This window comes from Festucalex cinctus, chromosome 5, assembly GCF_051991245.1.
Source record: "Festucalex cinctus isolate MCC-2025b chromosome 5, RoL_Fcin_1.0, whole genome shotgun sequence".
Lineage (NCBI taxonomy): Eukaryota > Metazoa > Chordata > Actinopteri > Syngnathiformes > Syngnathidae > Festucalex > Festucalex cinctus.
In genome coordinates, this window is record NC_135415.1 from 22,923,103 (window position 1) to 22,941,385 (window position 18,283).

Below are 18,283 nucleotides of genomic sequence, written 5' to 3' on the forward strand. Positions count from 1 at the left end.
GAGGGAAATAAACATCAGTGTGAAGAAACACTCATTATTTGACAGGTTCATTGTGTTGGCCTCTATGACATATGTACAACATAAATTACAGATATGGAAAACTCTCATCAAGGGATTTGATATCATATGAGTTATGACGTGATGTGGTTTGTTTGCTTTACTTTGTTAGTTTAAATTTGGCAGTAACATTTTGTGCCTTCACTTGAGCCTTGGCAAATGATTTTGGCAGTACTGTATAAGGAAGTAACATATCCTGCCTCCGTTTGCACTTTGGAAAGATAAAGTCAAAGCAACTATCCTGCCTTCGATTGTACTTTGGCAAGATAATGAAAAAACATATTGCGTCTTTGCGTAATGTATTTAGTTGTGAAATTAAAATTAAAAAAAAAAAAAAAAAACGGAGAAAAAAAAACGGAATTGTACCTTTGCTTGAACTTTGATAAAACCGCAAAGAACAACACCTTGCCTTCATTGGAGCTTTGGCAACAAAATGAAGCAATATAGCGAGCTTTTCTTTGCACTTTGGCAACACAATAAAGCAGCATATCATGCCTCTTCTAGTGGTCTGGCAAGCAGACAAAGCAACATATCATGTCTTTTCTTATGCTTGGCAATATAATTAAGCAATATATTGAGCCTTCGCTTGCACTTTAGAAAGATAACAAAGCATCTTACTGTGCCTTCATGGGCACTCTGGCAAAAGAACGATGAAGCAAAATATTGTCTGTGCTTCTGTTTTGGCAAGATACAGTAACAGAATTGGCACATTGTGTCTTCGGTTGCACTCTGGCAAGTTGATGAACACACACGAATCAACAAATCTTATCTTTGCTTGTGTTTTGACAAGATAATGAAACAACATATTGTGTCCTCACTTTCACTCTGGAAAGAGAATGAACAGTAAAGCAACTTAGGCTATCACTTATTTTTTTTTATTTAGTCGTTGTTTTACCAAGTAAGGCATTTGAGAGCAGTTTCACATTTTCAATGAGGCCCTGGAGGCAACCCAGTCTGAGCCAGGATTCAAACTATCAACTCTTCCGTTACTGGACGAACAGTCCTACCAGCTGAGCCGTAACCACCCTAATTAAAGCAACAAATTGCACCTTTGGTTGCACATTGGCAAGATAATAAAACAACACATCTTATCAACACTGGCACTTTGGCAACGCAATCAGAAGACGGAGCATATTGTGCCTTCCCTTGCACTTGGGCAAAAACATTTACCAAATATTCCAGGCTGCTTCATTGTATACCTGCACGGTCTTCCCAAGGCCCATGTCATCCCCCAGGATACATCCTCTCGAATGGCTATAGTTACTGTAAATAAACCTGATGCCTTCTCGTTGATAATCCCTCAGGTATCTGTTAATAGTGTATGGGACACTATCATCACTTCCATCACACAGCTTTAAAGGAACAAATGCCCTGGAATGTTCCACACCGCTGGAAAACAAAGGTTTCTCTCGCTTCAAATTATTTAAAACAGATCTTGTGTGTTTTGATGCAGCGTCTTCATCTTCGTTCCCGTCCTCGTCCTCGTCTCCATCGTACCCGTAAGTGACATCCTCGTCATCACTATGAGAGTCAGTGTTCCGTTTATGAGCGGTGTCTAAATGCTGAGTGTCATCACCATGATCAGGCACTAGGTGATGACGTGTGTGCCAAGATGCTGTAAAGAGATAACAGTAGCTTATTACTTAATTGAACATTTGTAGATTATACAGAATACAGGAAAGTATATGAAAAGTATTTAAACCGCTTCACTTTTTAAACATTTTGTTATAGCACAGTAAGTCTACTATTTTAGGTTGGCCGTGGCGTGAATAGGTTATAGATGGAAATGATTTCATTCAATTTTAGAAAAAGGCTGTAATACAACAAAATTAAAATAATGTGGGAAAGTCTTGTCGTTTTTTATGTCCTACGAGTACTAGTAAACCATCACAAAACACGAGTCACGACTACCTCCCAAACTAGTAAAATACTTTTAAGAGACTCGATTTATTCCGTTAATAAACATTAATGAAGGCTATAGACTACGACTAGTGGTGAAATAACCACAAATAAAAAGCCCAAAACTACTAACCTTCTCCAACTGACGTAGATTCCATCATCATGCTATCGTTAGCATCGTCGTTTCCTCTTCACGGAGTCATAGTGAGCTTGGTGGGCACCACTAACACTTTTCAAAAGTCCTTTTGCTTCATTTACTATGGAATAAAACTTTCGACGGCGGACCATTTTCTTAAAATGGGTTTTAACTGATTCTTGAGAGGTGAAACTCTTCGTTCTGTTGTCTGGCCATCAAAGCAGCAGCATTGTTTACCTATTTGTACGTTCGTCACGGCACTTTCGCTATTTTTATCCGAACAAAAAAGTAACTTGTAATGAAATTAAAACAAAAAAAAACCATTAATATAAATACATAATAATAACAACAAGTGTTACTACCGTGGTGAACAATGCACAGAACAATGTTGAAAGTGCCCGGCTGAAATTCAAACGGACCTGTCGTTACACTCTTGAAACGTTTGCATGTTTTCGGATTATTTTCTATTATTTTATTGATATGTATTTAAACAATACAATGTTTAGCATGTTTAAATGTATGTATAATTTTGTCAAGACGTAGAAAAAGAAACCTGTTATTTTCACATAGTTGGTTGGATCACGTGATAGTAGTAACTTTTTGCTAGGCAAAACTCTAAAAGGTTTAGCTCACCACACCCAGTTTAATTTTCCCTAAGGCAGTGTTTCCCAACATTTAATGAGGGAAAGCGCATGTTTTGCATTAGAAAAAAATTCATGACACATCATCCAAAAATGTCACAAAAAGAATAGTATATTGAAATAATGATCTCATCTCCCTTTGCTCATAATTTTAGTTTGTGTAAAAAGAAAAGAAAAGAAAAAAAGTCATTTTGCTGTATGAATCCTCCTTTTAAGTTTTGAGTCATTCAGTTTAAAAAAAAATAAATCTTGGCATATATTAGGGGTGAGAATTGGTGGAATATATTATCTTGGGTTGGAGGAAGATAAAAGAGCTAAGAGAGGATTTGATTTGATTTGATTTGATTTGATCTTTATTTATCTCAAACAAATACAATAAAAGTAAACAAAGAAACTCATACAAGGTGTTCGGTTCAAGAAGGTGCAGCAAGAAGCCAAAGCTTATCTTGTCCTACCCCACAATCCAAATCATTACTGCTAACAAATTGCTTCACTCAAAAACTTCTAAAATAAAATACAAATAAAATAAATTTAAAAAATAAAATCTCATGGATGACAGAAAAGTACTGTTTTATCCAAGCAAGTGTGGAAGTAAGGAAAAAGAAGGAAGGAAGATTGTAAGAAAGGAAGGAAGGCGGTCTGGAAGAAAAAAATGACAGGAAATAAGAGAAAAGGTCAGAAAGAAATGGGAGAAGTTGGGCGCTAAGGGTAAAAGGAAGACAAACAGGAAGGATAAAATTTAGAATGCAGGAGTAGACATCGGGGTATTCATTGCAGTACAGTACATTTATTTTTTACTTATTATTATTATTACTATTTTTGTCTTTTTTAATGACTCATTAGTGAGTGGAGGCCACTATTTGAGGAAATACGATGATTAATGAATGTCACTATCAGTGGTAATCCCAAATGATTGTTCTTATTGAGTTACAATATGGAAGCCCCCCCAATGACCCGAATGGGATGGCTCATCTTTTGTTTTGTCCTGCAGTGAGATGGAAACATATTTACACTCATCTCATTACACTAACAAGCAAAGGAGCCTTTTGTTTTGCTAGTTTATATGTTGTCATACATTCCAGATTCTGTCGGCCTTAAAAGGAGACATAGGCGCTTTGCACCTGCCACCCACAATTTAAAACTGTTTGTAGGTGTTGTAATGGCATGCTTTAGTAAAAATACCCCAAGGATCAAGGATTATGACATGCTTTACACACCCTTTTGCTGATATTAGCCCCTGTTTGTTAACTCCTTATCATGACAAGCACAGGCGTAAAGAGACAATTGAAATATTTTCACTCTTGGAGACAGCACTTCATACACTACACAGTGTATATGTGGTGCATGGACACCTAAGACAGACAAACACCGCCTCCGCATTGGGAACTTCACATAGCCCAGTTACCAGAACCTAACGCTGTTAGCTAATACTAAACTTTTGAAATAGAAAAACACAATGCAGCTCTGCTTACCTTTTGGCTTTGACATGGGGGTTTGTGTTTCTGCATCATCATGCCTCTGCATTTTAATATTTCAAGCCTATTTTCCATCGTAGGTTGCCTTTAAAGAAAAGTGACTGAAGCTTATACGTGTCTATTTGACTATTTCACAACATTGTGATTGGAACAACCTAGGTTTTTGGACTTGGAATGAAATATCATGCTGCAAGACAATATACAATAGCCCACCCAGCCCATCCGCCCCAAACTTCTCTAAGGCACCCCTAACACAACATATTGCATGACTGCACGTCCCAACAATGAGGCCACACAAAAAGCACCAGCTCAGCAGAACTGGACATCCATTTCTCAGGCGTTTAGGCATGCAATTATATCCCCTCCAACTCTGTAACTCACAATCGGGGTGGGGGTTGGTTGGGGGAGTAGTAATGGGGACACAACTTGGTAGCTGTCATTTGGCACAAATCTGGCATTTGATATTTGAATAGGTAGAGCTTTTATTTCCACTGTATGTAGAAATGTGTCTTGTAACAACAAAATAAACTGTAAACAATGGGTTCTCAAAATTTTGTGGTTCAGCAAACATTTGCCAATATTTACAATAACAAATTTCATTAAAAAAAATATTATTATTATTATTATTATTATTATTATTATTATTATTATTATTATTATTATTATTATTATTATTATTATTATTATTATTATTATTATTATTATTATTATTATGGGGCAGCACGGTGGTTGACTGGTTAGCACGTCCGCCTCCCAGTTCTGAGGACTCCGGTTCAAGTCCAGGCTCCGGCCTTCCTGGGTGGAGTTTGCATGTTCTCCCCATGCCTGCGTGGGTCTTCTCCGGGCACTCCAGTCTCCTCCCACATTCCAAAGACATGCATGGCAGGTTAATTGGGCGCTCCGAATTGTGCTTGTGAGTGTGGATGGTTGTTCGTCTCTGTGTGCCCTGCGATTGGCTGGCAACCAATCCAGGGTGTATCCTGCCTAAAGCCAGCTGAGATAGGCTCCAGCACCCCCCGCAATCCTTGTGAGGAATAAGCGGTCAAGAACATGGATGGATATTATTATTGGGTGCAGGTGGGGCAGGGCAATGTTGTCTTTAATCTTTAGCAGACCATTGTTGTACTTTCCAAGATAAGGCAAAGAATAATGATACTAAAGTCAATGTTTATTGAGGGAAATAAGCCATATTTCATGCTTTTTGCTCTTAAAGAATAGGCCCTTATTCCTGCAATAATACAGCTTTAAAAAAATAAATAAAATAACTTCAAGCAGGGTTGTCAGATTTATAGTATGGGTTAAATATCAGAGCTTTTAATTATCCCAAGACCCAAGACAGAGAGAAGTAATTGATTTATTGTTTTTGTTTTGACGTACAGTCAGCATATGTAGGTACACACATTAAAAAAATAATGCAACATAAGTTATTACAAATTATTACCCAGTTTGATAACCACTGGCTTGATGCTCTTCATATGCGTCTATACGTGTGCAGATGTGTGTTTTTACAGTGTGGTATCCAGCAGGGAGGTGTCCTACTGAGGACCGGGTCATGCGTCCATGCGTATAGCAATACACATTGGCCATATGGAGGGGAGAGGGGGGGTTGTAGGGATTGGGGGTGATTCGCTCGCGAGGGCCAGGCCAAGCCACGCTTATGGACCGTTTAGCACACATTTCTCTCCCCTTCACTGCACTGTACTGCACTCCCATTTACACAGCCGTCAGAGCTGGAAAAATTTACAATGCGTGGCTAAAAGTGGGTGTTAGTTTTTTTGACTCGTCCTTCTAATGCATGGGAATGGCCATCCAAGGTTGGCTTATGGAAGTGTTTAAACAGTTTTAGTTAACCATTACCAGACGCCAATCACATTGAATTGAAATGAAAACATTAATTTCACTTCATTTTTACTGTTGCAAATGTACGTGTGATGTTGATATGCCCTCTGTTCCTATCAGGTCGCCCCGCCTACATTCTCATCACTTCTTCACATGTACTCTCCTTCCTTACTTATTTGCTTCCCTCTATTTATGAATGTGTGTGGTCTGAGACACTGTGAGTACTCTGGGCTTACACAGAGCGCCACCCAATGCGACACCCTGGCCTCCTTATCAGGGCGGTATCAACTACCATGTCACACCAGCTGGCTCATATGCTTTATGTGCTTATCGCTCCTCCAAGAAACCCTAATCAGGAAATCGACCCATTTTGCAGTAGAGTCATTACTCTGCATTAAAAATAAAAACAGAGGATAGAAAAGGTGAGTCATCTGCTGAATTTGTTAGGGCAGAACTGGACAATATTATGGAAAATGGTCATATGTTACTGCAAACACCTCCTTGTGTTTTTTTTTCATCTAAGAAACTCGGTGCGCTGAGATGCGACCTACCAGGCTTCCCACTCTTTCTCCCCCTCTTGTTGTTTTCATGTTTCTTGGATGGGTTGTGACTAGGGGAATTGTCCTTTTAGGGGTCAATTAAATTATCTTAATCTGAACTTTGTACTGGTCACCAGGGATTGCAGGGCACATATACAGTAGACAAACGACAATTCACACCCATAGACAATTTAATGTCTTCAAACCTAACATACTGTACATATTTGGAAAGTGGGAGTAAGAGTCTCCAAAGAAAGGGCAAAGCTAGGATTTAAACCTAGAACCACATCTGGAAACAAGTTCAAATGTATAGTCACCTAAATGTAGTACTCATTACAGGTGATCTGACTTTGGGTAAAAGGTAAGGGTACAACCTGAACTGGTCACCATGCAGCCAATCAATCACAGGGTACATTTAGATTCGAACCTAGAACCTCTCCAGTGTGAGGCAGACGCGTTTGTTTACCAGTAGTCCACCATGCAACTACATTTCAAACTTTAACCAGTTTAACTAATTGTGACTTTGTCTTCCACCTGAACAACACACACAACAAATCACGCACGCTGTAAATCGTCCACATTAATCAAAGTCAAACCCTGGGAAGAGTAGAGGCGTTGAAAAATAAAGCCCCTAGAAATCCTGACGTCTGACTTGGGTGGTCTCCCAGGCACAAATATCATCGCAAATGACCATCCTCTTTGCCTCTCCAGTTCACGTCAAGACACACAAACAAACACAACGTGGAGTGCAGATAAAGGCGGGCAACAGAGGACAGATGGATGAGAGGGTGAGAGAGGGCAATTGTGGGGAAAAAAAATGAGAGAGAGAGAGAGAGCGCATGAATGAGAAGAAGGGAAAACGTAGCGAGAGATCTTCACACCGCTCCGTGTGTGGTCTCAAAGACCTCCGTATGAGCGTGCCCTTCCCCGGCCGCATGCAGAAAACCTGCACAATGAAGCGGGGGAATGTTTGCCTTGCTCCAGCACGGGAGAGAAGGAGCAGGTCTGTTCCTTTATTTGGAATACACCAGCAAATAATGGCGTGTTTGGCCCCGCCATGGTGGAAGTGGACGTGTTGTTGTCAACAAGGCCACCAAAGAGGCTGGCACACATGCACATGTATAATTAAGATTTGTTTTTTTCTCTTTGTAATGTGTTCTGGATATCTCGATGCAGTCATCATCATACACAGTAAACAAGAGGTGGGGCGCTCGGGTCACAACTTGACTCGAATGAGACTTAAGTTGCCAATTTTTGGACTTGGGACTTGCATGGGCATCATGTTAGCATAGCGGTTAGCATACCCGCCTGGCAGTACTGAGGATGAGGGCTTGAATCCGGGCTCCGGCCTTTCCTGTGAGGAATGTGCATGTATGAATCTATATGTGCCCTGCGATTGGCTGACGACTAGTCCAGGGTGTGCTCCACACCAAGGTCAGTTGAGATAGATTCCATCTCACTTTTAACCCTAAATGAGCAAATTGGATGGATGGAATTGCCTGACTAAAGCTGTCCTGGTTATATTTGATATTGTTTACAAAGTTGATTTATTTAGCTAGTTTGTCTAGTCACTTAACGCCACCTAATGAAATGCTGCACTTCCTTGATACCAATTTCTATTTAGAAAAGGCATCTTGTGGCATCTTAGCATTAAAGCCAAGAACATTAAAAAAAAATAAAAAAGTCTTTCAGCAAATAGCAGGGGACATGTTGCACAGGTTAAAAGCGAGTGAGGGATTACTGTATCACTATATTCCATTTCCTGTTCTATGGTTATCATCACATTTCCCCTCATTCATTCCGCCTGTGATGATGTCACATACTTCCTGATGTTTAAAAGAACCTCATTCCGTCATCCACTCGTATTTCACTGCACTCGTACACATGTCGCATGAAATCACGCCGATCATATCGCATGATCTTAACATGACAAAGAGGCCATTGGATGGCATTCGCACATGTTTAGTGGCACGCGGCCCACATCAAAGGCGTCATGCCCGCATAATTGCACTCTATTAACATCAATAATCGGCGAGAGGCTTCAGAGCCTGAAACAATTTCACAGAGGGTTTTTTTTTGTTTGTTTATGTTGCGTCAGTGAAGCGGAATACACTCGCAAACGAGCACAAAGTGAGCCAGCATACAGACTGCAATCAGATTCCGTCACTCACAAGTTCTGGCGAGTCAGGTTTTTACTACCTTTGACCAAAAGGGACTCATGCCAGGACACTGGCACATTAATGTGCCTGTGTGGGGCAAAAACATAAAGTTGACATGTGACATTTGTTGGCACAATGACAGTAGGGGGAAGAAATGAAGTACAAATATTCTGTTATTGTGACACAATCAATGTTTCAGGTAAATGTACATTTTTTTATGTGCACTCTTCACTTTTATTCACTACATTGTGCTAAGATATCAAAAAGGCAATGTACAAAAAATAGACATTCCTTTTTACTTTTCACCTTTGCCACTTAATTAAGTAAAGTTTTTTTTTTTTTTTTTTTTTTTTAAACTTTTTGCTTAATCAGTACTTTTACTTTACCAGTCTTACACAAGTAGTCTATTTGTACATCTAAGTGTTCATACTTTTACCAGCCCAGCATGACGACATCTGTCACCAAAACACTCATATGTGCGCAGTGTTTATGGAGGCTGTATTCCCCCCCGCCCCCTTCAGATTACGGCATTGAGTTGAGGTCATCCACAGCGGCACATATGGAATATTTAGCCCAAGCAGGACATTATGTCTGACAGCTAGAAATAATCAGCTTCATTAGTCACTCGGCTTATAAAGATGCTTAAAGCCGTAAAAGAAACAGTCAAAACACTACACCTAAGTACGGCTGCACAAACACAAATCCATCAAGTATGCATGGACATGCACAGGTACAGAAACATTTGTAGGCTACTAGTAGTCTGGCTTAAAAAAAAACAAAAAAAAACTTAAATGTTTGAATTTCAAATGTGCCACGAATTCATATGACTCAATATAGGCAGACACCCCAAATAAATACACAAAATGGAAATGAATGGTTTTCAGAGGTGAGGCAAAGCAGCTTCAGCAAAATAAAGAAAAGGGAAGCAAAATCATTTTTAAAGAAAAAGGTTTCTGTGGTGAGAGGACAGAAAACTCCACAAAATGGGCTAATGGTTCTGGTTTTCCATCAGGAAGTATGTTCTTATTTTGCTTGCTTGGCACTCTGGCTTCTCCATGCACTCTAAATTATCCATAGGTGAGTGTGAATGGTAGTTTGCCAATTTGTGGGGTGATGGGATGTTCCAACTAAAAAAAAAAATACTTAACCACAATCATGGCCATTGCAACATCAAAGGGATACTGGACTCATTGAGTCATTTTCAGCAGTATTTTTTCTACTTGCTGTCGACTGATGATGACATCACCTGTGCTGAGGAAGTAGGTAACGACCAATCATGGCTCAGTTTATTGACCAAACCCAGAAAACAGGTGAGCCATGATTGGCCGTTACCTACTTCCTCAGCACAGGTGATGTCATCATCAGTCGACAGCAAATAGAAAAATTACTTTTTAAAGGTATTAATTGTACATGAAAAATAAAGAAGTTATCAAATTCATTCTGGACTAAATATTAACTTTTCACTGCTGAAAATTGTTCAATGAGTCAAGTATCCCTTTAAAATACTGTGCATAAGGTACAACAACAATACCTCAAACTGTGCACCAGACTGTACTGTACTACACTAATTGTTGTGTTTTCCACTAAAAGGGAGAGTGCTGCTTTTAAAAGTAGCCTGCGGAGCTTTCCCACATTTCACACACTCTAATACAGGTGTGTGTGTGTCTGTGCGTGCGTGGGTGCGTGCGTGTGCTAGTATATACAGCAACACCACATCCTTGAATCTTGAAAACTGATGAATTGTGTGCATGTGTTTGTATTAAAACAATGTATTATTATTTTTTATCAGTGTTTAAGACTTGTAAACAACATCGACAAATTTGCATAGGTTTCTGCAGAAACATGCACTAGTTGGTCTTGGAATAATCACAAAGTTGGGACTCTGGAAACTGTGAAAAGAATATCAAAATCATCATGGATGTTATTTTTGTATGTGTGTGTAGATCAGGGGTCTCCAAGTTCGGTCCTCGAGATCCCCTGTCCAGCCTGTTTTCCATGTTTCTCTCCACTAACACACCTGATTCATGATCGGGATCGTTATCAGGCTTCTGCAAACCTTGCTGATTAGCTGATCATTAGATTCGGCTGTGCCGAAGGACGGAGACATAGAAAACCGGCTGGATAGGGGCTCTCGAGGACCCAACTTGGAGACCTCTGGTGTAGATAAACCATCATCACGATAGTATCCAAAAACGAGTGGTGTGAAGCAAAAAATACAATTGACCTTTTCTATGAAACATAAAATAAGGATTAATCCTCCATTTATCATTGTCAGATAAACTGAATACACTTTGAAAGGTCTGTAAGTCATAATTTGATAAAGACAAATATAATGAACGAAATCTTGACCATATAATGTTCATGGAAAAAGAACTGTGTTAAGGGTTAAACATTCCAAATGCAGGCTAAACATCCTGTCTGCGTTGTTTTGCTTTGGTGTGACACATTAACAAACAAGTGGAGGGAAACAAAGGGCCCCTGGTGTCGAGCGGAGCCAGATGTGCCTCAATTGAGATGCTGATTGTGTTTGTCTTGTTTACAAATGCACCATAGAGAAAATTACACATTTTCCACCCTCTCCCTTATTTTTCCACAGTTGTATACACATTCTTTTGTTCAGTTTATTCCAAGTGCCAAGGAAGAGCTTTTGGAAACTGCAGGAACCATCATTGCTATACAAAAATACAATATAGAAGTCTGCAGCTATTCCATACACATCACAGTTCAGAATCAATAGTTATCTAATAATATGAGAAAAACATAAAATATTGAAGTTCTTGTAAGTAATTTGTTATTCTCACCAGAGATTCTTATTATAAAAGTGTTACAAAACAACTTTTGTTCTGATCAACCAGATTTTAAATGCCCAAAGTGTCAATATTTTGTGTGGCCACCATTATTTTTATTCTCCTTGGACTACCTAACAGCATCTGCCTGTTTGGGTCAGCTTAAATGTACTTTGCCAGCTTTGACTCCTGCGTAGACTCCAGGCATTGCATGATGAAATATATTTAATTAAAGAAGTTAAAAGAGCATTATTCCTTGCTATATATGTATGTGAGTTACTAATAGATTAATGTATATATTTAAGTTTAATGTAAGTTAAACTTATTTGTTTGATTTATGTGCCACTGTTTTCTCTCTCTTTTTTTTTTTTTAACCAAACCCTGAATTTTGGAGGTGTGTAAAATAGACACATCCTGTCAAGTCATACAAATCATTCATGTAAAACTTATATAAATACAGACATATACACAGTAAATTCTGCAGTGTAAATTTGACTCGACTTGTAGATATGGAGCAAATAGACTCAGTCGTAGAGTAAACTAAGTGTTTCCTATACTACTACTAAACTACTGTTTACACTAGGAAGAGAGTAAAATAAAAAATTGAAGAAAAAAATAAAATAAATAAAGCTCACTCAAGGGTTAAGGTTCGAACTCACGACCTTCAGCTTGGGAGAGAAATTACATCTTAATGTCGCATATGAGAAGATTGACATCGATAGTTCACTTATCACTCATTGATAGTTCATTTTTCTAGCCACGCATGCCATTTAGATGCTTAAAGTAAAATAGCCACTAGAGAGTGGTTTGGTATCAGACCCCATTGTGAGTATCGTCAATGAAATCTAGCGCTGATTGGTTGAAGCCTCAGCGACAAGACAACAAAAGTTGAACCTGTTTCAACTTTCTAGTATCTCGTCGCCGACCTACGCGTGCACGTCTACGTGTACGCGCGTGATTTTTCACATGCACGAATGTCGCGTGTCGCCGAGGGGGAGGGAGGAAGGCGATTTTCGCCTTGTCGCCTTGCTTCCATAGGAAATGAATGGAGAGCGAGGGACGTCGCCTCCCGTGTGTCGAGCCCCTAATACTGATACCTGGCATCAGTACTCGACCAATCTTAGTATTTACTAAAAGGAGCGAAACAGCCATTCACACTCATTCACACCTGGAAAATTTTGAGTCTTCATTGATGCAAACGTACTTGTTTTTCAATTGTAGGGAAATGTTGGAAAAAAGTTAGAGGACATGCAAAATGACTGCGAGCCTCAGAACTGTGAGGCAGAAGTGCTGACCACTAGCCCAGAGTCCATTATTTTACGACAACGCTTGTAAATTTGTACTTTATTGAAACAAAATCTAAATATTGTGTTACCCAGCTGGTTGTCCTCCAAATCATCATCTTCAGGCCTCCCACCACGGGCCCCAGTCTCAGGTCAAACAATGTGGCCCCTTTGCGTCCCTCGCGGTCCCCCCGGGCAGGAAATGACCTCACGCGCAGGGAATGAACCCCACGCCAACGCACAACAACCCCTTTCACCCCGGGTCGGAGGTCGGCGGAGTCAGGAGGGAGTCACGATGTGTGCGTTTGGATCGTAGCCTCCAAGTCTCTGATCAATTGTCAACGGCGGACAGTTGAGAGCGGGTTTCCCGTGGGTTTCCGTGAGGGATTCTGTGGTATGTCAGGCATGTATGTTTGCTTTTGAAGTGTGTATGCGTCAATGTATATATACGTGTGTGTGAGTGTGTTGACCAAGGGCAGGTGACTAGATGTTTTTGTGTTTGGGATTTTGGGGATAAGAACATGTGTGTTTCCTCTCATGGCTGCTCCATGATGAGGTGAGGTCGTTTCACTCACTGGAAGTTGTCTTTCTTTTGTGGGAGGACCTGTCGTTCTTTTGTCTCCCTCCTCGTGAGTGTTGGGAGTAAATCCGTGATACGATTTAAAGCAGCGCTATGCAGTACCTTGGCATTAAAATGACAGTCTTACACAAGTGAGGGAGTTGCTGTCATGTCCGTGGTGTCCGTAATGGTCAATTACAGGGATAGACAACTTAAATGATTTAGGGATGGGCGGGTACCGATACCAGGTATGAGGTATCGTCTCGGGCCTTTCTTCAAGCGGTACAAGCAGCAGCGGCTGATGCCAGAATCAGTTGCCCTCTAGTGGTCAATTTAGAATCAGGAACTTCAAATTAGAAGAATATAAAACTGACATTCATTTCAAACAATTTAAAAGAACATTTTATTTTGGGAAATATAGGATTTTTTATTTAAAATTAACTTTCAATTTTTCATTTTTTTGTTGAGTACTCATATTGGTCGCTAGGGGTGTCCCATTAAAACTTTTCCACTTCTGATAGGAATATCAGCAGCCTAGAGTACTGCCCGATACATATATCAATCCAATACGATATCAGGAAATGCTTTTATTTATTTTTCTGCATGAAATGTTGAGAATTGATAATATTCAAACAAAGAATAACAGTCAGCAACAGCAGGTATGAGATTACACTATTGACAAATCCTTATTTACAAATTATTCACAAATCAAAACAATAATGCTAATGTTAGCTATTGTAAATTAATAATAGCAATAATAGCAATAATTAATAACAGTAATAAAAAACATCAGCTTGATAGTTCCATTTCATGACGCTATGCGCTGATTCTTCTTCAGGCAAAACACTACTACTTTTGTCCATACAGTGCTGCCATAATCAACAAAAACGAAAAGTGCTTAAGTTTTGCTTTGATAAAAATATCGGACTGGAGAGTGCGGGTGGTGGTATGTATGGTGTGCAGAGAGTAAAGAGACGGTGGGTTCTTGCCAGTGAGTGTTTTATAAAGAGACATGGACCATTAAACTGAACATTGACATGTATTGTAGTGAATGTACCAAAAATTTGAACAAATCCAAAAATGAATTGAAGCTTGTCCTTTCATGCAATGATCAAGTGTGCAATTCCTTCCTAAATGAAACGCTCCAAATAAGCTCCCACGCAATAAAGCCCTCGGATAATATGCAACGCTGTGTTTGTATTCCGAAAAGCAGCACAATTAAAAAGAGAATGGGAGTTCTGGCTCCAGTGAGCCACATCATTTGGCTCGCTCACACTCTCACGCTCTTTGTTTTTGTCATTTATTTTTGTCAAGTCATTATAATTTGAATCGAGCTGCCCTCCAAAGCGGCCAATGTCGCCTTGACACTGCTGCTCAGTTTGAGCAACACAACAACATCAGCACCTTTAACAGACTGATAAAAGCTTATATGGACACCAATTTTGTTCTCAGCCTCATCTTTACCGCTATATTACATTGACCACTATAACAGATTCACTATATTTGGAATGGGTGGGCCGTGGCACTGTTGTTCGTTCGCAGTAAATTTTGTAGAGTAAATCATACTCTGAAAAAGACTACGTTTGGTACCAAAATAAACAGAGTAAACTTTATTGACAGATGGAATCATCCATTTTTGGTCTCCTTTTGGACACACCAGTGATATGTTAATTAGCACAGCTCAAGTGGTAGACAAAAAAAATAATAATATTTTGCCTATAATAAATTTGATATTTTCATTATTTGTCATGTACAATTAGTACCTTTAAAAACACATTGTGCAACTTGCTGTCGACCGAAAATGACATCACAAGGGCTCGGGTAACCAATCACAGCTCAGCTTGTGAATGTCACATGACCAAACCTAGAAAACAGGTGAGCTGTGATTGGTTACCCGAGCCCATGTGATGTCATTTTCAGTCGACAGCAAGTTGCAAATTGTTTTGTTTTTAAAGGTACTAATTGCACGTGAAAAGTAATGAAAGTATCAAATTAATTACAGACAAAATATTAACTTTTTATTGCTATAATGGGCTAAATAAGTGAAGTATCCCTTTAAAAAAAATGAATGCGCCTGCACCTTTATCCGGATTCACCACACCAAATGTTTGCCATCTATTTGTGCCTATTAATGATGCAGTAGTCCAAATGTTCCCCGCGTTCCTTTTCTCTCACAGGATGCTGCAAGTTTACTGCCTGGACATTCCGCAGAGGAAAGTAAGAGTTCCCGCTGTGGATTTTCAGGAGGTCCTGGGTGTGTAAACAGGTCTGGACAGCTTACGAGCTTCTTACCCACCTTTAAATGTGTCACATTTTCCATGCGGGCCTCCCACGGAGCTAACAAAGCCTTGAATGTGATGTGCAATCAAGAGCATGTATATTTTTCTGTCCCGTCTTCCTATTTTCGGCTGCCCTTTCTTTCTTTATTCTCTGTGTGGAGCTGCAGTGCAGATATGAAATTAGACTTGCTTATTTGTGGAGGCCATGTGTGTGTATGAGTGTGTATACATCCAAAGCGGCGCACGTTTCCTGTTAATGTTGGAGGGCCGTACCGCCTTCCAAAAATTATAGCTTCTCTGGGCTCTCGGTTTGTGCAAGAACAGGCCGCTGCCTTGTCTAAATATCAGCCGCTTCCAACATTGTCTACCCCCAAAAAAGTTAAGGTAAATATTGGCCCAGGAGGAACGTTGTGCTGCCATGTGAATTCTCCAGGGGCTCTGAATAACCTTCAATACTCGCTAGAAACGGAACCTACTCTGAGAAAAGTCATACCAGCGTGAAAAGTATTCCTCACTTGACCTCATTTCAGGCAGCAATAAAGATGTTTTGCTTGTTTTTTGTTGGTGGCGACACGACGAACTACTGGTTAGCACGTCTGCCCATTATTTTTATGTCATTCTATTTCATTATTTATTTTCTTTCACGAACCTTTGTTATTGACGTTATAGGTAAGAGTACACGTGTGTGTAAATTTGGCAATGATTTTTGTCTTTGGGCATAATTCAACAAATTAACGTATGTATTTACAAGAGCCTTTTTATTGCCCTGCGATTGGCTGGCAACCAGTCCTCCAGGGTGTACCCCGCCTACTGCTCAAAGCCAGCAGAGATAGGCTCCAGCAACCCCCACGACCCTTGTGAGGAATAAGCGGTCAAAAAAATGGATGGAGGGAAGGATAGCCTTTTTATTTGACCATTTATGACTGAAATATTTTTTTAATTAGTAGATTAATACATTAGCTGTTCAAAATGGGAACTCCTGCGATGGCCGATAGTTTTCAGACTGGGTTCGGTTCAAATTTCCTGCCCTCTCTCTGCGGCTGTGACTTCAAGTGCGCATTGTGTACGTGAAGAAGGGAAATGTAGTTTCATTTTTCGGGCACAGGTGGCAGTAATGATTCAAAATTCAATTTTCTGCGTTCAGTAGCTTTAAGATGAGTTACACTAACATATATTCGGTTATTTTAACTATATACAGTACTTTTTTTCATGTAACTGGTACAAATCAGTTCAACAAGAACTGATCAATGGAAAGTGGACCAAACCAAATCAAAAAAGGATCCACTGTGGTACTTTCCTAAGGATTCCTCTGTTTTCACTAAACCCTTTTGGTGGGGGGGACACAATGCAGGCATACACAAGATAAATATTTACCCGCTTTGAATTTACCTCCAGAAAACATTCCTCGGCCCTCGTCTCGCAAAGCGTTGCCATGTTGGATTCCTCCACTGATTGTGAGCACAAAGCCAGAAATTAGGAAAGGTAAACACAAGTCGGGCGGCGCTGCTGCAAGCTGTCAAACAGCTCGGTGTATGATTGAAGACAACCTTGAGTTGGAACATAAACATCCCCGCAGGCACTTCATTTGCACTCCCGCTCGCCGCTTCGCGAGGCGGCCATGAGGTGAGCTGTGGGAGGGAGGGGTGGACTTATATGACATGGAAGAATTATTGCAAATGGCACCAGCAGAGGGCTTCAAATGGGCATGCAGTGAAGCGTATAGCTTGTAAAAGATGAGGAAGGATTTCCAAGCTAAGGCCCAGGGGCCGTTTGCGGTCAATTCTTAGTATAGAGAATCCTTGAGTTAAAGCGCACTCGACTTAAGCCGTTACGACTTTACAACGGTTATGTCCGGTCTTCCATTTTGGCTCCTCGTCCGCCATTTCGCTCGCAGTGTTTTCCTCTCGTCCGCTATTTAGCCCTTAGCTAGTGCTAGCGCTTGTGCACTTGTGGGAATATCCTTGTTTTTTTTTTCGTCCTCTTTTTCTCAAATCAGCCTCCCCCCTTCTTTTCCATCCACCTCTAAGCAGTAATGGTAAGTACAGCATCTTGTATTATTTTTTTGTATTTTAATGTATTTTAGAAGTTTTATGCGAATTATTTTTGATGTAAATACTGACTTTAATGGGGAAATTCGATTTAAATCGAAATTCGGGTTAAATCGCTAGCGTAGGAACGGAACTCCGACGTAACTCGAGGACTCCCTGTAATTTACGAGCTGTTAGGAAATACAAGACAGATTTTTGACAATTCTTGTGAGTGATATGACTTATACTTAACTATCGTGAGAAGTAAAAAAAAAAAAAAAAAAAAAATAAAAAATACTGGAGCAATGACGGTAGAACTTGCTGGGTTTACAAACTTTGCTTCCTGATATCCACACGGAACACTCAGTTTTGCTTTCTCTCTAATTAGCTTCCAACATGGCTACCAAGAAAGTGAAAAGTGCAAGTGAATCGTGCTATTGAGAAGCTGAAATATCACGCAACGAAAGACCGTCTGCGAGCTGGGCGTGGCATGGAGAGAGAGTGGGTGAGCTATGAGGAAAGATAAAGGCACAAATATGCTACAGTAGATGTGTGAATTTTGACATAGTTCTTTTATGATATATTTGCTGAGTATTGTACAATT

General features: G+C 39.9%; 1 protein-coding gene across 2 annotated transcripts in view; it reads right to left on the reverse strand.

The window, feature by feature from the left end:
- The window catches only part of ercc6l2 (excision repair cross-complementation group 6-like 2), a 16,669-nt gene extending 14,272 nt beyond the window's left edge, over positions 1–2,397 (reverse strand). Inside the window, exons 1-2 of one of the 2 annotated variants that reach the window (XM_077522191.1) lie at positions 2,090–2,397; positions 1,257–1,672 (exon numbers count right to left, since the gene is read on the reverse strand). In XM_077522191.1, coding sequence (XP_077378317.1) covers positions 1,257–1,672; positions 2,090–2,120 — 447 coding nt within the window. In that variant the 5' untranslated portion in view covers positions 2,121–2,397. The remainder of the gene's footprint in view (positions 1–1,256; positions 1,673–2,089) is intronic. The other variant, XM_077522192.1, reaches the window with a different exon arrangement.
- Between the last annotated feature and the right edge of the window lie 15,886 nt (positions 2,398–18,283).